At 38.2% G+C, this 14,222-nt stretch overlaps 1 protein-coding gene across 2 annotated transcripts; it reads right to left on the reverse strand.

Annotated features, from left to right (window-relative positions):
* Positions 1-3,195: 3,195 nt before the first annotated feature.
* On the reverse strand, positions 3,196-13,124 carry prmt2 (protein arginine methyltransferase 2). Of its 2 annotated transcripts, none has more exons than XM_026913176.3 (9): positions 12,972-13,124; positions 11,951-12,127; positions 11,050-11,208; positions 9,778-9,942; positions 8,863-9,038; positions 7,239-7,368; positions 5,486-5,622; positions 4,692-4,863; positions 3,196-3,568 (listed from the first exon to the last, which is right to left on the reverse strand). In XM_026913176.3, the coding sequence occupies exons 1-9, from the start codon at positions 13,062-13,064 to the stop codon at positions 3,536-3,538; spliced, it is 1,242 nt and encodes a 413-aa protein (XP_026768977.2). In that variant the 5' UTR covers positions 13,065-13,124; the 3' UTR covers positions 3,196-3,535. The 2 variants fall into 2 exon arrangements, with proteins under 2 accessions (XP_026768977.2, XP_026768976.2); XM_026913175.3 differs by having other exon boundaries at positions 11,050-11,211.
* Between the last annotated feature and the right edge of the window lie 1,098 nt (positions 13,125-14,222).

The raw sequence follows: 14,222 nt of genomic DNA on the forward strand, positions 1-14,222 counted from the left end.
TAAACCATATTCATGCTCAACTTGCAGCAAGACCTTTGTCACCTCATCACACCTGGCGCTCCACGTGTGCACACGCACCAGTGACAGGAAGCACGAGCGCAGCAGGTACAGGTGCAGGAAGCACGCGTGCGCGAAGGCGTTCGCTCGGCCGTCTCAGCTGGTGCGCCACATGGCTGTCCACGTGGGTGAGAAGCCCTTCAAGTGCCCGGATTGTGGCAGGTGTTTCGGACGTGGGTCACACCTGGAGACCCATCGGCGGCTCCACACGGGCGAGAAGCCGTTCAAGTGCAGTGTGTGCAGCAAGTCTTTCACACAGAAGTCCGGCCTCATCGTACACGTGAGAAAGCACACAGGCGAACGGCCGTACAAATGCGACAAGTGCAGCGAGGCATTTCGCACCGCCGCTCACCTCCTCTCCCATCAGGCCGTCGAGGCAGGAGAGGGCCGACACGCCTGCGCCACGTGCCGTAAAAGCTTCAGGACTGTTTCAGCGCTCAGGCAGCATGAGAAGATTCACAGAGAGTCAAATGATTCGCTCACACACACATGCAGTGTGTGTTGTGGCGCTTTCGTTTGCACCTCTGAACTGCACAACGAGCTCCATGACATTGAGTCGACCATGTGCGTCTTTCACTGCAGTGTCTGCAACGTCATTTTCACAGACATGGCCACCTTCGAGAATCACTGCGAGAAGCACCAGAGAGAGAAAAGTGTTTATGGAGTAGAGGAAGATGAGCTGGAGGAAGAGGAGGAAGAAGAAGAGGAGGAGGTGGGAAAAAGAAAAAATAACGCCCGAGACCCGCCGTTTCGGCCACATGTGGCAACTTCAGCGACACGCTACACGTCTGACGTCAGCACACGCTCCAAAACCAGAGCCAGGAGTAGCACTGAGGGATTAAACTGACTGTGTCATTTCTTGGCTTTTACTCTTATACTCCCTTTATTTATTTACTTATTTATGTATTTATTTATGTACAGTATGTATTTATTTATTTATTTGGTCTTATCAGCATGCCACTGAGGAACAGTTCAGCCAAAAATAAAACTGTACACAATGTTCTTGGTACCTCAAATGCAGTCGATCAGCAGAGACTGAAGTTTAGTGTCTGAAGGTAGTTTACACCGAAGTTTAGTTTTGCACTGGAACTATGACGTTAAAGTAGATCACCAAGTAATAAAAGCTTACAGCCACCAGTTTAGCATCCTGAGTGTGTGATTTGCTTATGCTAATTATGTGCTGAGAAGACTAAGAGTTTGCACTCTGACTGTTGACGTTGTTGGTTTGTCCATGTTTAGTGTATCAGATACACTTCAGCAAGTCTGTTTGAGAGACTGAACAAAACACAAAAACACTGTGGGATCATTTACACACACACATGTAGTGCACTTTGCTAAGCTGGAGGCTACAAGGTTGTTTGTTAGCCACATTAGCTTTGTAGCTCCAGTGCAAAACTGAAGAAGCTAATTTCATACACTTACACCAAACGGGTCTCATCTGATCGACTTGTGAAAGCGATGTGAGGATAATTGATGCAGTTGTGTGTAAGTTTATGGCATTTATTAGCGTTTTAAACGGTTAATGTATGGCTTGAGGATTACAGGCTTCTCTTGTATAAAAATGTTTGCTGTAAAACTTGTAAAATTGTCAGCACTTTGACAGCTACACAGTACTTTACATTTATGCTATGATTATTGGTGTGCAGATTTTACTGGGGTGAATTTTTTTGTGTTTATAATCATATATGACCAGCATGTCGTCTCGCTGTATTTAAAGTGTTACGCTTCATTTTGAAACCATGCAGCAGAGCAGTAGGCGATGTAGTGTAGCTAAGTAGATCTGGAGTTCATTGTTTGCTTGTTTGCAGACGTATTGTGTAGGTGTTTGATCGATAAAATGTGTTTCATGCTGTTGCGTTGCAGTATATACACAGAATTTTGATTCAAAGTTATGCTGTGTTTCACTTGTTAAATAGGACATGTATGTTATTATGTGTATCAAATAGCCATTTGTTATTCAAGAGATTATATATTTCAATATATAAAAGTCTATCTAATCATATGTTATTTTAATAATAATAATAAAAAAAAAGAATAACAGACCCACATTTTATCTATTTTAGCAGCTATTACACCACAGTGCTGTTAAATTCTCAAGTCTGATTGGTCAGAAGCTGTTGATTAATTTTCAATAACAGCAGCTCTGACAGTAGTGCAGATGCAAATCACAGATTTATATTAATGTGCATGTTCTAATATGTTATCGTTTCTATAGTAACGGCTCATTCACATCGGGGATGTTCCACATAAAAGGATTAAAAAAGTGTGATTGTTGATATTGTGAATTTTTCTGTGATTTAACTTTGATTTAAGGAAGGAGTCTCCAGTGTTAAGGCTTTGTAACAAACAGAGGTAAAGCTGTAACTTTAAGTTTTCCAACATCTTCATGACAGAGGAGTTTCCAGATAAAATATTTTAGGCCCTGATTTACTAAATGTGTAAAACCAAGTGTAAACTGCCCACAAAAAAGTACAAGCTGATTAACTAACAGCCTCTACGTAGGATTGCATCTTTGACAAGAGCAAAATAATGTCTGGTTTTGCATTTATATCTTTAATGTATGTGTAATTTGGGGCATTTCTCCCTACAAGTATAAAATAGTGGGCGGAGTCAACACAAATAGAGTAATTTATCACTGTCAGTCATTTATCACTCTTTACATTAGGATGTGTAAAGTAATAGCACTGAAGGGCAGGTATTACATTTGCGAATGTTTCTGCCAAACAAAAGATAAAATAAAATCATTATTTTATTAAAAAAGGTTCTAAATTATGCTTTAGTATTTAAAACTATAAAAGTATACACTCTTATTGTGTTCGTATTGTATTTTAAGTACGTCTCATGATCTTTAATCATCATTATAATTGAGGTGTAAACTTTCAGATGTGTGGTTTCAGTTTCAGTTTTACTCTTCCAGGACTCCTTCGGAGGTCTGAAGTCATCAAAACAATTACACACACAAAAACATGCTTATTTAGAAGAAAAAATAAATAAATAACAGATCAAGCCCAAAATGTGTTGTGAGTGAAGGACGGATGAATGTGAGTTTAAACCACATGACTGCAAGAGCCACTGTTTTTTTTTTTAGTCTTTTCTCTTGAGCCCTTAACATACACAGTCGAGTCCAAATACTCAGAGTCCATGATCAAGAAGTGTTTTTATTTCATCAGTTCAGAAAAACTGAGTACTTTTGGTCAAATTATAAGACAGTCATCATTAATATCAGTATAAAACCGTGTGTTTCGATTGGCTGAGAGCAGAACACATGAGAACACATAACACGTTACACGCATTAGAGGAGTGCACTAATTGAGTCAATATCAGGAATTAACAGAGTGTTTTGCACTTTTTTGGTCAGCAAACATTTTTTTTTAAAATAAAATATCAGTTTGTAGTCTAAAGGAGTAGAAAAATATTAAGAGTAAACATTCCAGCAGGAATGTGTCAGCACTGTACTGGATGAATCTTGAGCCGAGGGTCACCTCCACATGGGGAAACGCTTTGACCACTTCTGTTTAAACAAACACACCAAACAGTAATGAAACAGATGTTTAATAAAAAAAAAAATAATAACAGTTAATACAAACAGTAGTATTGTAAGGTTCCCTCTGGGCGAAGAGCAGTTTTCAGATGCGATGTTTTGACATTATTACTAGCAAAACTCTAACCTCTGAAATGAACATTTACAAACCAAAATCCACACTACAATTTTTTAGGGAATTTTTTAGGTTGACATTATGAAAATTCTGAGATAATTATAACAGATTTTTGAACAGCCTCCTTCAGTCTCCTTAAATAGCCAATATGTAAGGAATAAAACACTCCATGTTGTGCTGTTATAGGAAAATAATCAACGATGAGGTGGTGTGATGATGTGGAGTCACTGTCACCTCCCCAAAGTTCATTATTTTCCTATAACAGCACTGCCACAAGTGTTTTATTCCCGTTATACCACAGCAATTTGCCAGCAGTTACGATTTTTATTTATTTTAGACTGACACATCATACTTTTTAAACATTTATAGTTACATATAACATCTGGGGAACAAGTTAATTCCTGTTCCCACTTAGGTTGTAGCATAATCCTGTTATGTTACCGAGCATATGTCAGACATCTACAGCTAAAGTTTTCTGTTCGATCGCACCGTACTGAGTTTTTCTGCCACGTGCATTCATCATGAAAGATGATGTGCTGGCTGATAGAACTTTATATAATAATCAAATTAATTTGTGAGTTTAGAGATAGAACTTTACCAGGAAATTTGAAAAATAAATAAAAAAAAAAGAGAGAAAACAAGAGAAAAAGTACTCTGTAAGGATGTAATGTGGTTAGCTCATAAAAAACTCCAGATCGAACCTTACAATACTGATATTAACTGAACTACACCTCATTTTATAGTTACATTCTTCAAAAGAGGAATTTTTCCTCATTCAGTGTACCTGTGTGTGTGTGTGTGTGTGTGTGTGTATGCTGTGAGCATTGAGTCAAATAATAGCAGTTTTTTCCAAAATTAAACCATAGTTTATGAAATGTAAAAAATATATATATTTTATGATGTTCTCAACAATGAACACACACTCAGATGTTCCCTGAACAATTCTGAATTTTTTTTGTCTTCTGGATTTTGCATTACCTCAGAGAAAGCCGTATCGTTCCTCCTCTTTATACTCCACTCTATGGTGATTGACATGTGCCGTCTCCAAATAGGATTCCTCTGCAGCGTGATGGCTCCGCCCACACAGTCACCTTCCTCAACTCTGATTGGTCCGTCGAACATGAACAGAGTCTGTTTCCAGTGAGTCGACCTAAAGGATGGATTATGAACACTTTGATTTAAGGTGAAATCTTCGATGCTTCATTTTTCTGAGCACAAAAGTAACATGTACATGCATCCATCTCTGTTATTTTAAATATTCAGTGTGGACTGAATGATAATAATAATAATAATAATAATAATACATAAATAATATGATAAAAATAATAAAATTAAGACTATATAAGAAAATGTAATAAAATAAAATAAAAATAACATTTTAAATAATAATAATAATAATAATAATAATAATGAGAAGAAGAAGAAAAATAATAATAGTTTATAATTGATTTAATTTTACGTTATGTTCTGTTGACTGTGACAAAAAGCTCACAGGCATTATTACAAAATTGTTACAGCGTATATTATAGTTTTTTTTTTTTTTTTTTTTACATTTTACATCATTTGTTTTGTTTACAGTCAGCTCAATGTTGTGGAATAATAAACCTATTAATAAAATGCTCTATAATTATCTTTTTCAATTAAGCATTAAATAAAACCTGTGATGTCACAATGCTATGATCATATTAGCATGATTTAGATCTGTAGCTGTAACCATACAGACTTTATATTATTTTGAGCTGTAATGTTAAATCAGTGAAGGACAGACGTACTCAGCGTGTGGTCCTGTGTTGAGCTCCAGTGATTGACCTCCCTCGTCTAAACTACGGAAGAATGTGCTGAACCAGGCAGCGAAGCCATGCAGAGTTCCAGCTCTTTCTATGGTGAATCTGAACTCTCCACTCATCTTCTACACACACACACACACACACACACGTGAGTTCTTCTGTAATCTCTTTAACAGCTACACAACAATCCATTCATAATCTACTAATCTACATTTCTCTTGTTATGTACAATGTGTCTGAAACATACCAAATGCTGTCTAGGATCATGTGACACACACACACACACACACACACACACACACACACACACACACACACTGTAACCATGACAACATTCTTAACAGTCCTAGCTACTTTGAGCCAACTAACCAGCCTAGCTTGATCCCCAGATTAGATTTATTATTCTCAGTAATGCAGATTGGTGTTTCTCTCTTCAAAAGCAGTCGTGGCCTAATGGATAGAGAGTCGGACTTGCAACCCGAAGGTGAACCTGAAGGTTGTGGGTTCAAGTCTCAGGTCCGGCAGGGATTGTAGGTGGGGGGAGTGAATGACCAGCGCTCTCTGGCAAGGCACCGAACCCCCAACTGCTCCCCGGGCGCCACAGCAAAAGGCTGCCTGCTGCTCCAGGTGTGTGTGTGTGTGTATATGTGTACGCGCACTTGGATGGATTAAATGCAGAGCACAAATTCCGAGTATGGGTCACCATACTTGGCCACAAGTTACTTCACTTCAAAATAAGAAATAATTAAGAGAAACTGAGCTGCATGTGTGACTTGACTTAAAGTGGAACGTCACAATATGTACCAGTGAATATCCTAAAAATGGACACTAATGGATCCTAAAAATTTCTTAGTTACATGTTGGAATATTAGAGAGCTGCCTATAGGCGATGTGGGCCTCGTACTTGTTGTCACTCAGCACTTTTCTGGATTGTGGAACTTTTTTCACGATTGGAAACAAACAAAAAAACAGATGGCAGCACTTTGTAAAAGCGGTCGCATACGGTTGAGAAGAAAGCAGTAAGCGTGAAAACAATCTTAAGAGTCAGGCATTGTCACAGCTCCTTTCTGTATAAAGAGTTTCTCACAGCTTCTAGAAATTTGTTTAGCAAATGATTACATTTGTATAAACATCTACAAATCAGCTAGAAACCCAAACTAGCTGATTTCCTTATCAGTGTTTAATTCTACCCTCCAAGTAAACGTGCAGTGTTTTTAAATACAATATTGTGATATCATAAATCACATGCAATGACAAAAACCTATTAAAATCTATTAACGAAATCTATTAACTAGGCACAGTCCATGAATTGAATCGATGTAACAACCATGAATCGATTATTATCAAACAAGGACAGACAACTGGTGTGTAAAAATAATTCGTATTTTTAAAGTGATGTGTAAATCATTTAATAGGCTAGTAAGGTGATTGTCCTTAAATCTGTCCATATCTACGTCAACATCGTAATGAGGTAAGCCTACCTCAGACTCTGAACAAAACTGATCACCTATTAATCGGAGGCTACTCATTCGAATCATAGCAGATTCAGTGGCATCGTCAAATATCGAATCCTTGCCTTAAGAATCGAAATCATATCGTATTGTGTGGAATGATTACTAGGTGACGACTCACTAAGACAAACAGGAGGGCTGAGCAGTTCACTTCCATAACAAAGACTGCAGATGTACAGATATTTTTAGTTATGCATATGATTTCTCCTGAGCAAAACCGTTCTCACCTCCAGATCAGAAACGCTCAGTGTGTGCATGTCCAGAGTGATGACATCACACGGAGAGGAGAGACAGTCATCAGGGTCAAGCTGATGGCTGAATTTCGGCTTAGAGAAGAACTCCTCCTGCGCAACAGGTCTGACATATATATATATATATATAGACAGACACACACACACACACACACACAATAATCAGTTATACAACATATTCAGCACACAATATTGTTTTTATGGACAATTGAACTGCTATTACCCCTGTGTTTCTCACCAAAAATTGCAGATCTTTTCAAGATTTTTTATGTTCGCTTCTCTTGATATTTTTTAAAATTCCTCACTTTATCAAGAAAGGGGAAAACATAAAATGTGTTATGTATGAGTGAATTTGTTTAAGAGCAAAAATTTGAAGAAAACAGGTGGTGACTTTAGTGTGTCAGTAGTCTATGTTACTTTAACAGCAGAGTATCCATACTTATAAAATAAACTTTCTTGAATTTCATTTTATATTCAATACTTTGTACAAGAACTTGAAATTCTCTTCTCATATGTTGGGCAAGTGTTTGTGAAGTTTCAATGAAATTACTTCTTTTTTTTACACAGAGTCGAAGAGGCTACTCCTGCCCTTGTGGCCTTAAAAGACTGATCTATCCAGCAGCATGGTAACATAAAGATTACTTGAGAATCGTATCTGATCTTTCACTGGTTGTTATCTAGAGAGCTGCCTATAGGCTATGTGGGCCTCATGCTTACTAGTGAGATCAGAGCATGCTTAGACAATGAAATCATGGCCTCCTCCCTCTCGCCTCGTCTTTCCTTCTCTCTCCTCCAGAGGGCTTGAGTGAGTTGAGATCAGTGGTCTCACAACTTAGTGACACTGCAACTAAAGACAGCCAAAGACAAAATCTCTGCATGTGAGTGCTGCTACAAAAAAAGCCACCAACAAGAGTACGGTAAACTCATCGGGCAGCTACACATATGGTAGCGGTGAATGTGAAATGTAAATGAAACATGCTAATGGATTGTAAAATATCCCCTTATTACCTCAAGCTTACTTTGAAGAATGTTTATACAAGACAGTCTTCTGCATGAGCCTGGATCGTAAACAGAATTTAGTAATTTTCTTTAATTGCAGGTCTATCGTTAGAGAAACTTCCAGAGTTCCCGCCCCCAATACCACTGTAACCAATTAGACCAGAGTTCCCGCCCCCAATACCACTGTAACCAATTAGACCAGAGTTCCCGCCCCCAATACCACTGTAACCAATTAGACCAGAGTTCCCGCCCCCAAAGCCACTGTAAATAATCAAAAAATTTTATGGCTCCATTTCTGGAAGGATTTATGTTTGTGTGTTAGGTACTGGACTTTATTACATGTAAACTGTATCTAATGTGATTACAACCTAAAAAAGAATTATTTCAGGAATTTACAGTGTTGTTACAATCACTCCATGCTCTTACTTGCTACTTCTCATGCACATTTTGTTTATAATGAACATAATGAGTTTGTACTCAGTGTAAAAGCAATTGCTATGATATGAAAAAGGAATATCGGCACATGATTAATATCCAGTGTGTGTTTTTATAGCGTATTGTCTCAGGACGGTCATGTGCAGAGTGACTGGTATTTCCTTACTGCAGGCAGCTGAAGTCCAGGCCGTAGAGATTTTCCCAGAATTCCATTTTCTGGCTGTAGTCGGTGTGGGCCTGACAGGGAACGAGGCTCAGAGAGGCGGAAGATGGCCACATCATCCCTCCATCCTTCAGCCAGCGGTCCCGCACACGGAGCACAGACTCCACCATGAACTCAAACTATAATAGAATATAACCAAATGAGCGAAGGAGGAGACACATCTGAGATTACACCAGACAATTAACATAAGTAACATTATTGGATAATTAACACACCATCTTAACATACACCATGCCTGAGCCATTCAGAAGCAAAAGGTCTGTCCATGTTGCTATTTCTTACATCCATACTGCGCTTGCACTATCTGAACCAGGAAGTTTACACCTTTTACACAGCTTGATGTAAGATGGATAAGTTTAGTGACAGAAAATACACTCTACACGCAGCATAAAACAGTAACCAGAAATGCAGACGGGTGTTTAATTCACTCACGTTCAGTGTATAATGTAGTGGAGCTGGATCATGTGACACTCAGGAGCCAATCACAGAAGAATATCCATCAGCAAATACAAATTAAGGGCTGTGTGATTCTTGATGAAATGGAAATAAAATATTTTGGCTTACAATTGAGACCATGATTCTCACTCATGAATTATTGACCAATTTTATGAGGCACAATTATTACACTTATTATATTCTTACAATAGTGTAGCAGAGCTCCATTTTCCTAGCGGATGTTTGTGAGTGATGGCTGGTCAGCATTTTGAATGAATGATTTACTGCAGATTTTTACAGCCAATACTGAAATACTGAGCAAAAATTTAGTTATAAAAAAACTTTAATTATATTAATGTGTAAGAGTGTAATTTCTCCTTTTCACCCTTATAAGCTGGTTTCTCTCTCTCTCTCGGATCATACCAGTAGACAGTTCCCCATCCACTCTGAGACGAGAACGTCCACCTTGGACGGAAGCGTCAGATCTTCAGCTCTGGAGCGAAATACGGTCACGACATCGTCGCATCTGTTCAGTTTCACCAGTTTCTCAGTGTGTTCGGCCACCGAGCTCGCCTCCACTGCATACACCTGCAGAGAACACAATACAGAGTTAAGTAACTTTATATAGCAGAAGATTTAATTATGTTAGGAAGTTTGGATTTTACGTGACACTATAGTGCTTTTACTTTATATTACACTTAATATGCTAAAGAATAAAATATGATTACATCACATCGCTGCTGAATTCTGGATTCAGATTGGTCAGAAGGTGTTGAGTAATTTTCTATAAAGTAGTGCAGCTGCAAATCACAGGTTTATATCAATGCGCTCATTCTAATACGTTATCGTTTCTATAGTAACAGCTTGTACGGCGCTCGGGCCACATAAATACATTAAAAAAGTGCGTAATCATTGATTTGGTGAAGTTTTCTGTATTTTACATTTGTGGAAGGAGTCTCCAGTGTTAGCGCTTTGTAACAGTCAGAGGTAAAGCTGTAACTTTAAGTTTTCCGACCGAGGAGTTTACACTTTGTGGTTTGTCGGTAACATCACAAGCTGCATTTTTTTTTGTCTTATCTTCAAGAGAAGCACTGTTTATAGTTGAGTGATAACAGGAACTAACTTGGTTTGTGGATGTTCCACAACATTAAATATAACTAAAAATGGATAAAAAGTGCGACATCATTCTTTAATAAATTAAAAAATTGTAATCCTTGGCAAATTGCTGTGGTATAACAGTAATAAAACACTGTTATAAAAAAAATAATTAACTTCAGGGTGGTAACAGTAACTCCATTTAATCACAGCCCTCACTGATTATGTTCCTATAACAGCACCACACTGAATAGTGTTTCTAGCTAAAAAACTAATCGAAGCAGAATAGAAAATTATTTTTGTAGATGCATTAATCATACCTCTCTTGTTTAACATGACAGCATACTAGGAGCAGCACCTCCATTCATTCATTAAATCACTTATACATGTGGAATTAACAGTCTTGTACACACACTTACAACATCCCTTAGTTAGGGTTTTGTTTGTATTAAAGCAAGTAATGTCCTGTATAATTACTATTGCAACATTAAAAATATAAAACTAGCCAAATATTAATCCAAAGACTTGTATTAAAGGCAGAAGTAATAACTGTGTTGTTTAATCCTGCTGTATCTGTGTGTGTGTGTTTTCTGTATTTACAGCTGCAGGCTGAGCTAAACGGCCACAGAAGAGGCTGATAATGCCGGTACCGCATCCCAAATCCATCACCACTTTCCCTCTCAAGGCGGCACAGTTGCTCACGATCACCTGTCTGTAAGTCTCGGTACGCGGCCGGTCTGAGAGCATCTCCAGGTGAAGCTTCTGAGAGAGGGGAAAAAAAAAAAACACACAGGATGTGATTTTAATATTGTGTGCAAATCGCAAAATAACAACCGGTATAAACTTACAGCCTTAAATGTAAACTGTTAATACGAGGATGAGTCAAATTAAACCTGTAATTTTGTTTTTATTTTGCATTACTTCTTGCAAATAGGTGTCACAAAAGTGCATTGTTTTTGTACATAATCTCATTTCATCATTTCAGTCCATGCGAGCATTCTAGCACTTAATGAGTGTCCAGATTCAGCTAGATTAATTTCTGTTAATCCATTTCTGTTAATTTATTAAATAATAATAAATGCAAACATGAAGACATTTATACAGAAATAAACCAAAATCAGTACAAATAAGCAATACTACAACAAAATAAGATATAATACAGATTATTACTAATAATACACCATATAGCTATAATCTATATACTACATATTTCCATATAAACTTGATTTAGTGAGTAATATTCTGTTTTTCTGTACTTTTTTAAATCACAAAAAGATTTTCAGTTTTCTGTATCACATCCTGGAGGCTTCATAATGTACATTTCTACAAGGATTTGTTTTCGAAATATTATTACTCTACTTTAAAATCCATTAAATAACAACCCATCAGATGAAGTGTGACTTTATTTTAACTATAAGCTCAATGCTTCAGCATCATTCACTTGTGTATCAAAGAAAAAAATACATAAGTGAACAATCAGAAGATAAAATTATGAGCCTACCAGAGTTCCATAGCTGCTGAAATACTCCTCGTCCTGCCAGGAGTCTTCCACGTCTTCAACTCGTCGGTGGAGGAAAGCAGAGGGAACGTAGCCGAAGCAGCCGCTCCGCTCGGCCCACCACCAGTCTCCACAAACCTGCTCATGAACCAGCAGCGTGTCTCCGGCGGAAAAACTCAACTATGAGCAAAGGTAAACAAATTAAGCTCCACACACACACACACACACACACACACACTACACTGCATTTAATTAAAGTCTTAAACTGTCTCTAACACATCTGCATCTTTTACATCATCCTTCATTTACATAGTGTATGCTTTTTTTAGTTAATTTTTAAAAATGTTTTACAAATATTCTTAATTTACTTTCGCACTGTATTGAACATAACAGTGCACAAAAAAATACATAAACAAAAACATAACATGGTTTTACAGGTTTGTTACAATATTTTTTCATCTTAAAAAAGCCAACAGCAGCAACAACAATAAAATATATTTATAGATCATAAACAAATAAAAGCATAGCTTTTAATTATAAACCCTTTAATGAATAAATCTATTACATATCAGAAATACAGATTTATAAATATGCAATGTAATATAGACATAATCAATAATCAGCTGGATATCTGAAATATTTATAAGTCAGTATAAGAATAAAAGCAAATACATATTAAAATACTAATAAATCATAAATAGTGTGAAGCACTCAGAACTGTGACCTCTGTACCGAAAGTGCTGTAAGATAAAATTCATTTGTCTTTGCTGTAATGTTGAGTACTGTGTGTGTGTGTGTGTGTGTGTTACAGTGCAGTGTGTGTTATAGTGCAATATGTGTGTGTTTGTGTTGCAGTGCAGTGTGTTACAGTGCAATAAGTGTGTTTTTGTTGCAGCGCAATGTGTGTGTTGCAGTGCAGTGTGTGTTACAGTGCAATATTTTTGTGTGTTGCAGTGCAGTGTGTTTGTGTAAAGTGTGTGTGTAAATGAAAAGCTGTAATAAAAGAGCTAAGAGGAAAGCTGACCTGCTCTGCTCCTGTTGCGCTAAAATCCTCTAACGCTATAAACTCCTCTGTAATAATGTTACTGTCAGTGTGTGTGTTCTCACATTCACTCATCTCTAACAAACACACACACACACTTCCCACATGGACAAACCGGAAACAGGAAGTCTACTTCTGCCACTGTCATATAGAAGGGTGTGTGTGTTTACTGACATCCAGAGGCAGAGATCAGTATTACAGCCTCTAATTTCAAGATTATAATCAGATCAAATAGTATCTAAGATGTGTGTGTGTGTTATTGTACTGAAGAAGAAGAAGAAACATGCTACAGCTATGGACCTCAGTAACCTCAGACCAGTTGCCTTCACCCCCATCATAGCCAAATGTTTTGAGAGGTTGGTCCTCACACATCTAAAATCCTGCCTTCCCTCAACACTGGACTCCTACCAGTTCGCCTATCGTCCTAACAGGTCAACAGAGGATGCCATCACCACTGCTCCCCACTCCGCCCTGACCCACCTGGATAATAGCAATTCCTATGTGAGGACGCTCTTTATCGATTTCAGCTCAGCGTTTAAAACTGTCTCTCCAGCCGAGTTGATAAATAAGCTCACGCACCTTGGCATCTGTACCTCCCTCTGCAAATGGATAATGGACTTTCTCACAGATAGACCACAGTCTATGAAGCTCGGCAACATGACTTCCTCCACCCGCACTCTGAGCACTGGTGTTCCACAGGGCTGTGTGCTCAGCCTGCTCCTCTACTCCCTGTACACCCACTTATGGTTTCTCTAACACCATAATCAAGTTTGCAGATGACACCACAGTAATAGGCCTTATCAGCAATGATGATGAAATGGCCTACAAGGACAAGGTCCAGCACCTGGCAGAGTGGTGTGCCAAAAATCTGGCCCTCAATACCCAAAAAAACCAAGGAACTTATTGTGGACTTCCACAGGACCAAGAAGAGTCATGCGACCACCTCTATTCACATAAATGGAGAAGAGGTGGAATGCGTGACTAGCTTCAAGTTCTTGGGAGTACACATCTCCGATGATCTGACCTGGAGAATTAACTCCACTGCCGTGGTCAAGAAGGCCAAACAGCTCCTATTTTTCCTGAGGAGACTGAGGAACTATCTCCACAGATACTGGTGAAATTTTATCGCTATACCATTGAGAGCATTCAGACAAACTGCATCTCAGTGTGGTACGGCAACTGCTCAGCTCTCCAGCGACTGGTGAAAACTGCTCAACATCGGTGTCCAGATCC

This window comes from Pangasianodon hypophthalmus, chromosome 5 (assembly GCF_027358585.1).
Source record: "Pangasianodon hypophthalmus isolate fPanHyp1 chromosome 5, fPanHyp1.pri, whole genome shotgun sequence".
In the NCBI taxonomy this organism is placed as follows: domain Eukaryota; kingdom Metazoa; phylum Chordata; class Actinopteri; order Siluriformes; family Pangasiidae; genus Pangasianodon; species Pangasianodon hypophthalmus.

Bases quoted from the DNA above. Each gene is read 5' to 3' on its own strand.
- prmt2 (XM_026913175.3), bottom strand. From the start codon at position 13,064: ATGAGTGAATGTGAGAACACACACACTGACAGTAACATTATTACAGAG. The intron at 11,212-11,950 runs GTAGGCTCATAA...CCCCTCTCTCAG, and splicing joins TCAGCAGCTATGGAACTCTG to AAGCTTCACCTGGAGATGCT. The intron at 5,623-7,238 runs GTGAGAACGGTT...GTGTGTGTGTAG, and splicing joins TGAGCGTTTCTGATCTGGAG to AAGATGAGTGGAGAGTTCAG.